Raw genomic sequence first — 10,459 nt, forward strand, 5'->3', positions numbered from 1 at the left:
TAGTTTTAGGGCATACCCACAATATAGTTTTTTTTTGTCTTGATGTTTTAGGTATTGAAGTCAATATATGTGCATGCATTTAAAAGGTTGAATTTATTAATAAATAAATACCGCGTTTCCCGGAACACGAATATACGGAACCTTTCATCATATCAATATCAATATCGATTGTAAATCGTAACATATGCAATAATAATGATACACAAACGATACAATCGATTTAACCGACAAAGACAGTGATACATACGAGATAGCATACAATCATGAACCAGAAACATTTACCTCGTGATTTAAATTTAAATTAACATAGACAGTAATGTCACATGCAGACGCGTGCGCTGTTTGCCCCCCCCCCCAGTACAGGTGGTTGCGGTCGCCAAAAAAACCGCGTCAAATGTCATCCCTCGTGTATGTAACACCCCGTCAGTCATCAACGTTGCAACGTCTTCCAACTGTAAATCTATAGCGGTCTCTCGTAGTCTACACACCTGGGCACCTAGTACACCTGGTGTATACCTGGGCGGCGTACAGTCGTCGTACACCTGGGTGGCGTAACAGAGCAAACCAAAGCGCGCTCACTGTACGTGGTCAATTACCTGAGCGTGTGTGCATATGATGGGGGGGAGGGGGTATAAGTTGATTACGCCTATAAACTGTAATTTTGTCGTTCTCGTTTTTTTCGCTCCTCCGTTAGCTCAGGTGATGAAATCTTTGTGCTAGGGCCGGATACTGGCAGACACGTGGCGTGTTTGCGGACGTCGGAAAACGTATTTAGCAAAGCCAGCGACCGTGAATAACGATCGAGCTATGATGAGGAGTACGTCACCCGCGTGCGCATGCGCATCCTGACGGTCATACGGGGCGTTGCGCAGGCTATCCCGGTAACGGAAAGCCGGTATGTGTGCGCGCCTATGTGCGTGTGTGTGTGCGACCCCCTGGACCCCCCCCCCTGTACACGCCCCTGATCTAACGTGCTTATCGGAATATTGCTGGATCTATAATAGTAAACAGTGCGACCCACTTTTCTTCTACAGCCGCAGTGGTCCCTCCTCATGCACCTACCTCTTTCTCTATAACCAAAGTGGCACCTTCCCATACACCCACATATCCCCCTATAGCCAAAGTGGCACCGTCCCCTGCACCCACCTCTCCCTCTATAGCCATAGTGGCACCTTCCCATGCATCTCCCTCTCTTGATCACGCGTGGAAATTCTCATATCATGTACTTAACGACACACCAATGCCTCATATTTTAACAGCCGGCCCCCACATAGAGCTGAGAGCTCCCCCTTACATCAGAGCTACGTCAGCTGACACGCAGCGCCACCTAGGTCCCGCCGCGTCTCTTCCGCCCGCCAACGCCACCTACTTCTCATTCATCAGCAATCTCACCATCTGTTTCACACTGTCGCCGCAGGAGGGCGCTGGTTTATCGGGTCTGATCGTCTACAACAACACCCTGGTGGTGACTAACATGCCAGCACTGACAGCGCTGGACACGTGGGTGCGCGTCTTCCGTCTGTCATGCCGCTACAGTGGCGCCGCCTCAGATACGGTCAACATCGGACTGAATGTGTCGTGAGTATATACGCTAGTCGCGTCCTCAGTGGCCCACTGCATATAAATGTGTTGACTGTGTCACATAAATGTGTCGTAAGTATATTATAGTCGTGTCGTCAAGGACGAGTTGCTGACTGCATGCGAACACAATGTGTTGACTGTGTCACATAAATTCTGTATGCATGTTTGACTGTGGGGAAACTCGTTATTGTACATGAATCGACAGCATTGAGGCGAATTTTACGTTGATGGCTAGACAAGCAGGCTATAAGCTCTTCGATTTATAGCGGAGCTCCCGCACGAGCGGAGCACCATACTTAAGAAATGAGTGAGTGAGTGAGCGAGTGAGTGAGTGAGTGAGTGAGTGAGTGAGTGAGGGGGTGAGTGAGTGAGTAAGTGAGTGAGTGAGTGGGTGAGCGAGCGAGTGAGTGAGTGAGTGAGCGAGCGAGTGAGTGAGCGAGTGAGTGAGCGAACGAGCCGGCGATTCGGTGGATGGATGTATTACGTAGCTTACGTGTGAAGAATACGAACATTCATCTTCAAAATACGCTTGCTGAAAAGCAATCTCTAGATGTCGGATCGATGGGAATAGAGGATATTACATGTGGACCGTGCACAAGGAGCTTATAATGATCATAATAGTTATTATAAGTTCTTTGCCGTGCATGAAATCTAAACACCGCTATTTTTGCGGTCACAAAAATTTTGTCACAAAAAAAACGTCACATGCGGATCGACAAGCATGAAGGTTACTCACTTACAAGCTGACATGAATGAAGTATAACATGACATGACATCTGTGTAAGCTGACAGCATTTTGACATGATCATATTAGGCTTGCAGGATTGGTACAGCTTTGCAAGCCGGTGCATTTTGCCGTCTACAATAATCCGATGGCATTAGGTTCTGCCAAAAGCTAATAATACAAGAATTATTCGCTCTTGGCTTTTATCCTAAAATCAAATTTAATATCGTTTCGATTCACGTCTACATGATTATATCTATAAGCTCGGAAGCAGCTTAGCATGCGAAGTTCGATATAAGGTAGCTCTAGAACTATAGCCCTTCGCTGCGCCACAGGTGCCGTACTTGTTAATGTAGTTTTAGTGCAAGGTTTCTTAACCTGTGGTCCATGGACCCCTTTAGGGTCCGCGGATGGGTTTCAGGGGGTCCCTGAACCCCATTGTTTGCAAAGGTTTGTGTTTATGTGTTTTTTTTGGGGGGGAGGGGTTCGTAGCTTTCACCAGATTCTCAAGGGGGTCCATGACTCAACAAAAGGTTAAGAACCACTGCTCTATAACTATGGCCTTTTGCTCCGCCACAAGAGCCGCACCTGTTAGTGTAGTTACAACAACAACAACAACAACAACAACTACTACTACTACTACTACTACTACTACTACTACTACTACTACTACTACTACTACTACTACTAAGGGCAGTTTATACAACCGGCCGGGCAGCTAGGAAGCTCGGCAGGGCAAGCCGGAAACGGGCAGTTTATACAACCGGCCGGGCAGCTAGGAAGCGAGCGATTTAGGGCAAGGACGAGGCAAGTGGGGTTCAATCAGGTTGGTACACTAGTCGGCGAGCCGGGATACGGACAGTTCAGGGGAGAAACAGGGCAGCGATTTGGGTTCAATGGACCACCAACAAGGCAGGTAGGGTTCGGGCAGATCGGAGAACCAATAGATCAGTCGGGGTTTGTCAATATTGGTGCGCCGACAGGACAAACAGGTTTCGTGCAGGAACGTCGCATCAACTACGACTACTCGGTCAATCACGTGGTGGCGCCATCTGGCGGCAGCTTTCGCACGGGGCCGAGTACGCAGCGACTGTCGGTCGCTGGCAACACGCCAGATTCTGTCGTCACGCTGCAAGAGCTGCTGAAGGGCGACACCTACACCGGACGACCGATCTCGTATGGCGACAGCAGCCGCCGTAAGGAGGTAGTGAGACCGGATAAGCCGACGACGTCTCAATACTACAATCCGTGGGCCGTGAGCAGTACGACGTCAGCGCCTGTCAAGCGCCTTCACCCGCTGCATGGCTACGCGGTTAATGTGCGGGAAACACCCGCCAGGTTACTCACGACGGTGGCGCCACCTACTCGCAACATATCGCCATTTCTATGGACAGAGGCGCCGCCTGTACGTGACAGCTACGGGTATGTCGTCACGGATACGGGCGGCGTCGTGACGTTTGGCACGGCAGTTCAGCAGCAGCAACAGCAGCAGCGGCAGCAACAGCAGCAGCTACAGCAACAGCAGCAGCAGCAGCGGCAGCAGCAACAGCAGCAGCAGCAACAGCAACAGCAGCAGCTACAGCGGCAGCAGCAACAACAGCAGCAGCAGCAGTGGCAACAACAACAACAACAACAGCAGCAGTGGCAGCAGTGGCAGGACCCCTATCTTTACCCTGGCAGAACGCGCAATCCGACCGTACCGTATTCGTTCTCACGCGGCAGCTATGCGAGTGTGAACATCGCAACGCCGTCGCCGTCGTCGCCGTCGCCGTCGTCGCCGTCGCCGTCGTCGTCGCAGCCGACGGTTACAGCGGCAGGCGTCACGCGCGCCCCCACCACGCGGTCGACGTACGCGTTCGTCTACCCGTCGTTCTTCATGACAACGCAAGCATTTGATCCCGTTGCCATGGGGATGGGAGCTGATCAGAGCCCTCCCGCTAGCAGCCGCTCGCAAGCGAAACGCAGACGAACGCAGACTCGGAAGAGGAGGACGACGACGATGGCAGCGACAACGTCAACGACGACGACGACGACAACGACGACGACGACAACAACGACGACGACGACTGCTAAGCCGACGACTGCTAAGCCGACGAGACGTCCTGCAGAGATTCACGTTTATTACGGCGATGACGGCACGCTGATCTCGTACAAGGAGCAGACGACGGCAGCGCCACCTAGGCAGAACCAGCTGCCCTATCCGTTCTTTCCGTTCTTCTCTGGCTTTATAAACCCCTATGTGTCCACAACGCAGGCGTATCGGCCGACCTTCCCGACAACGCCGCAGCCGACGACAACGACGACGACGACGACGACGACGACGACGACGACGACGACGACGACGCCTGTTCCAGAATCAACAATGAAGAATCTGGCGTCGGCTACTGCCATGATTGACTTTGGAATGCGTGCGATGCCGATGCCGACCACGCGGTCGACGTTGAACACAAATGTTAGGATGACCATAAAAGACACAAGTAGCAGTGCCAGTGGTGCCACCTACCGCCCGAGCAAGAATTCTTTCCTCGGGAAGCCGGTAGTAGCGGTTGCAGAGGAGCAGAACTCTGTAGAAGGTTAGGAAAGCAGTGCGATTTCACATGGTAACACGGATGCGTACGTGTGCGTGTTAGTATATGTGACTGCGTGCGAGTGTACGTGTGTGTGTGTGTGTGTGTGTGTGTGTGTGTGTGTGTGTGTCTGTGTGCGTGTGTGCGTGTGTGATGTGTGGCTCTAATTACAGCACTTTGTATAACAATACAGCGCAAGCACTACAAGCTTACTAGCACAATGGATGCAATTAAGGATGGCGTCCAAATCTCGTGTTCTAACAACATCCTATTATAACATCCTATATGTTAATTACGGAATTCTATAGCTGTGCGGCAGTACCAGTGGTGACGTCCTTCGCAGATGACACAACAGTGAATGCGTCACCTGTCTAATTTAATGCCAAAAACATTCAGATTGGCCCACTGTGTCAAATTTTATGACAAAAATGGTATTTTTGCACCAGAAATGGGCGCCATATTGAATTTTTAAGTGGCTAACGGGTTTTTAAAAATAAGTAGTTCCATAGGAGTGTCCATGAGTTTTTTTTATGAGAATTTTAGTGCCTGTCTCCCTATTTGAAAGGTTATATCACTACTTATCTACTGGATTGTTCCCCTTACAGACGTGAGCGTTGTTTGCGACGCGGACGCCGGGATGATGGAGGTAGACATGCGCTTTTCACGTGGCTTTCAAGGCATCGCATACAGCCGTGGCAACATGGAACTGCTCGGTTGCCGCAGTCAGGGCAATGGCTCTCACTCGCTACGTCTACTGCTGCCGCTGCGTGCATGCGGGACGGTCGTTGCCAAGGTAACGGCCTACCTGTTGCGACGTTCTTCCATTATGGTTATTTTTTTGTATTGGGGTTCGCTCACACGAGACCTAGAAGCGAAATAAAAAACAACAACAATGCGGAACCTCGAGTATGCTGGGCATGGCGCGTCCCGCTCTGCCCGACAGCACGTCTGCATATATATATATATATATATATATATATATATATATATATATATATACATTATATAATATATTATATGCTCGTGCCCTGGTTACAGCCTTCATTAAGAGCTGTGTGTAATCCATGCGAAATAGAAACAGTTTTCACTGCGAGTTCTTGCCGCACAATCACGGCTGCATTCGTGTGCCTCATGATTGCCTCCGAAGGTATCGGATTAATTACGTAGGCTTCACCAAGGAATACCTTCGACAACGTCGGTTGTTCGGGTGAATGTAGACAGTATGAATAGAAGAGCTGCATGTTTTCCAATCAGTGCGTATGAATGACTGGCTCATACATATTCGTTGTATCTACAGGGGCGTGTACAGGATTTGTAGCAGGGGGGGGGGATATGACAAATAGTGTCATAGGAGAGCGTATATACGTATGTCGTATTTTTCATAGTTGCAAGCAGAACATGTATACCACTCTTGCGTATTTGTACGATTCTTGCAGCTTTATGTGAGCACTATACTGGCCGATGTCTACAGTAATCCATATTTCGGGGATCCGCACGGTGCCGGACCTCACCGATTCCACGGAGGAGGCTACGGAGGACCGATCGGCTTGCGCAAGGTCAAAGGAACGAGGAAATACAGAAAAAAAGCGGCGACAACAACAACGACGACGACAACGACGACGAAATCTCCCTACGCCTACCACATCCACATCCACCACGACGTGTCCACGACAACGACGTCGGCGCCAATCTATGGGTACGGCTTCTTCCCTTTCCAAATTCCGAATGGACTACAAAACGGATACGGAAATCGATCGAGGACGACGACAACGACGACGACGACGACGACGGCACAGCCGACGACGACTACACAGGAAGCGACGACGTGCTATGGTTACGACTGCGGTGGTGCGCGGGGGGAGGGGTACAGGGGGCTCGCGTACCCACCCCCTAACGATTACGCACCCCCGGGATACCCATACCGAGAAGCGCCTGCACCGTTTAGCGCCCCACCTGCCGGCGGTTCACTGAACAACCCTTACCCGGTGGCGTCATCTAACGGTTACGCACCCGATTCCCGGTTTACGCAGGAGCCGTACTTTGACCCGCAGCTAGGTAGTGGTAGCCCGTATCTGGGGAATCAAGGCGGCATTTACGGCAGGCCGGGAAGCTCAGGGTATTTTCCTCCTGCACAGGCGCCCCGTTCCGGGTACGGGCGTGGTCCATATGGGTTCTACCCTGAGGCAGCGCCCCAACTGCAGCCAGCGTATCAGCACCGCTATCAGGAGGGTTTCCCTAATCAACCTGCTCTCTCTGCTCAGCCGTACCCTGGTATACCCCGTACCTTGTACCCACCGGGCAGGTTCAATCCCAACTTCAACCCGCAAGGAATATATTCCCAAGCTGGCTCCCAACTAGGACCAATTCCAGGATACACCGAAGCGCCATCTAGATTCGGGCAGTTCGGGTCATCGCCAGGGCAAGCCGGAATCGGGCAGTTTGGATCATCGGCAGGGCAAGCCGGAATCGGGCAGTTCCCGTTACAACTTGCAACGCCCGTCCGCATGGCCGCAGGCGGCACGGCCGTAAGCCTACGAGTGAGACCATTGCAAGCTGCATTGCGCCCCCGAAGCAAGTCCTGTTGCCCGCGCTTGTAACTGCGACTGCCTTGCACAGCCAAACGTGACAAGCGCAATGTCTTACCTCACTCATCCCCGGCATCTCGGTCAAACACACAATCGCTCCGGTCTGTCAAGGGACCCAAACACAACCAGTACTGATAATAGTGATCTATACTCAACCTGGTGCGCCAGCACAAAATTCTTCATAAAACACCTCAATGACACTCCTATGCGAACTACTTATTTTAAAAAGCCCGTTAGCACTTAAAAATTCAATATGGCGCCCATTTCTGAGGCAAAAATATCCATTTTGTCATAAAATTTGACACAGGGGGCAACTGAATGTTTTGACATCAAATTAGACAGGCTGAAGCAATCACTGTTGTGTCATCTACGAAGGATCACACTGTACTGCGCGACAGCATATAGAATTCCTAATAACATATAGGATGTTATATAGGATGTGTTAGAACTCAACGATTTGGACGCATCCTTAATTGGCAATCCATTGTGCTAGTAGCCTGTAGTGCCTTGCCGGCTGTATTGTTATACAAAGGCTTAATTAGAGCACACACACACGCATCACACACAGCAACACATACATACACACACAGCACACACACACACACACACAAGCACACACACACACCACACACACACATCACGGACACACCCAAACACACATGGCCCAGCACAGCACACACCACACACACACACCACAACACACACACACACATAGCACACACACAGGTTCCACACATGCAGCTGGGTGACAGCCACAGCACAACTACCACAGCACACACATGACCACACACCTACACGCCACACACCACACACCACACAAACACACACACGACACACCACCAGCATCACACACACACACACACACACACACACACACACACACACACACAGCACGCACACCAGCACACACACACACCACACACACACACACACACCACACACACACACACCACACACCACAGCACAAACAACACACACACCGTACACACACACACACACACACACACACACACTGCGCAGCTACACCGCGCCAGCAGTCACATATACTAACTAACCACGACGTACGTCTCCGTGTTACTCATGTGAAATCGCACTGCTTTCCTAATCTTCTACAGCAGTTCTGCTCGTCTGCAACGTACAGACGCTTACCGAGCGAAAGGACTCTTTGCTCGGCGGTAGTGGCACCATGGCAGCTGCTACTTGGGTTTATGGTATCCTAAACATTTGATGTTCAACGTCGACCGCGTGGATCGCATCGGCATCGCACGCTTCCATAAGTCAATCATGGCAGTAAGCCGAACGCCAAATTCTTCATTGTTGATTCTGGAACAGACGTCGTTCGTTCGTCTCGTCGTCGTCTGTCGTTCGGCGTCGTCGGTCGTCGTCGTTGTGTCGTGCTCGCGAGCGTTGTCGGAAGGTCGGCGATACGCCTGCGTTGTGGACACATAAGGTTTATAAAGGCCAGAGAAGAACGGAAAGAGCGGAAGTGCAGCTGGTTACTGCCTAGTGGCGCTGCCGTCGTTTGCATTTGTACGAGATCAGCGTCCGTCGTCGCGAATAAACGTGAATTCCTGCCGGACGTCTGTCGCTTAGCAGTCTCGGTGCTAGCTAATCGTCGTCGTCCGTGTCGTCGTCGTCGGTCGTTGCGTCGTCGTCGTCGTGACGTTGTCGCTGCCATCGTCGTCGTCTCCTCTTCCGAGTCTGCGTTCGTCTGCCGTTTCGTTGCGAGCGCTGCTAGTGGGAGGGCTCTGATCAGCTTCCATCCCCATGGCAACGGGATCAAATGCTTGCGTTGTCATGAAGAAACGACGGGTAGACGAACGCGTACGTCGACCGCGTGGTGGGGTACGCGCGTGACGCCTGCCGCTGTAACCGTCGGCTGCGACGGGACGCGCGACGACGACGGCGACGGCGACGACGGCGACGGCGTTGCGATGTTCACACTCGCATAGCTGCCGCGTTAGAACGAATACGGTAGCGGTCGGATTGCGCGTTCTGCCAGGTGAAAGATAGGGGTCCTGCCACTGCTGCTGCACTGTGCTGTTGTTGTTGTTTGTTGTGTTCACTGCTGCTGCTGCTGTTGTTGCTGGCTGCCGCTGTAGCTGCTGCTGTTGCTGTTGCTGCTGCTGCTTGTTGCTGCCTGCCGTGCTGCTGCTGCTGTTGCTGTAGCTGCTGCTGTTGCTGCGCTGCTGCTGTTGCTGCTGCTGAATTCTGCCGCTGCCAAACGTACACGACGCCGCCCGTATCCCGTGACGACATACCGTATCTTCACGTACAGGCGCGCCTCTGTCCATAGAAATGGCGATATGTTGCGAGTAGGTGGCGCCACCCGTGATGTAACCTGGCGGTGTTTCCCACACATTAACGCGTAGCCATGCAGCGGGTGAAGGCGCTTGACAGGCGCGACGTCGTACTGCTCACCGCCACGGATTGTAGTATTGAGACGTCGTCGTTTATCCGGTCTCACTACCTTCCTTACGGCGGCTGCTGTCGCCATACAGAGATCGGTCGTCCGTGTAAGTGTCGCCCTTCAGCAGCTCTTGCAGCGTGACGACAGAACTGGCGTGTTGCCAGCGACCGACAGTCGCTGGCGTGCTCGGCCCCGTGCGAAAGCTGCCGCCAGATGGCGCCACCACGTGATTGACCGAGTAGTCGTAGTTGATGCGACTTCCTGCACGAAACCTGTTTGTCCTGTCGGCGCACCAATTATTGACAACCCGCGATTGATCTATTTGTTCTCGATCTGCCCGAACCTACTGCCTTGTTGGTGGTCCATTGACACCAAATCGCTGCCCTGTTTCTCTCCCTGAACTGTTCCGTATCCCCGGTCGCGACTAGTGTAACCTAATGATTGAACCCACTTGCTCTGGTCTGCCTAAATCCTCGCTTTCTAGTGCGCCGGCGGGTGTATAAACTGTCCCGTTTCGGCTTGACCTGCTGAACCAACGCAATTACCCCAACTGCGTGCCAACTGCGATTCCGGCTTGCCTGCCGATGCTGTC

The 10,459-nt window shown here is 52.0% G+C and overlaps 1 protein-coding gene across 1 annotated transcript in view; it reads right to left on the reverse strand.

Moving 5' to 3' along the window:
* Positions 1-1,164, reverse strand: part of LOC106807304 (receptor-type guanylate cyclase gcy-18-like) — a 19,731-nt gene extending 18,567 nt beyond the window's left edge. Inside the window, exons 1-2 of the mRNA XM_014809611.1 lie at positions 1,063-1,164; positions 517-542 (exon numbers count right to left, since the gene is read on the reverse strand). Coding sequence (XP_014665097.1) covers positions 517-542; positions 1,063-1,164 — 128 coding nt within the window. The remainder of the gene's footprint in view (positions 1-516; positions 543-1,062) is intronic.
* Between the last annotated feature and the right edge of the window lie 9,295 nt (positions 1,165-10,459).

Source organism: Priapulus caudatus, unplaced genomic scaffold, assembly GCF_000485595.1.
Source record: "Priapulus caudatus unplaced genomic scaffold, Priapulus_caudatus-5.0.1 Scaffold207, whole genome shotgun sequence".
NCBI classification, from domain to species: Eukaryota; Metazoa; Priapulida; class Priapulimorpha; order Priapulimorphida; family Priapulidae; genus Priapulus; species Priapulus caudatus.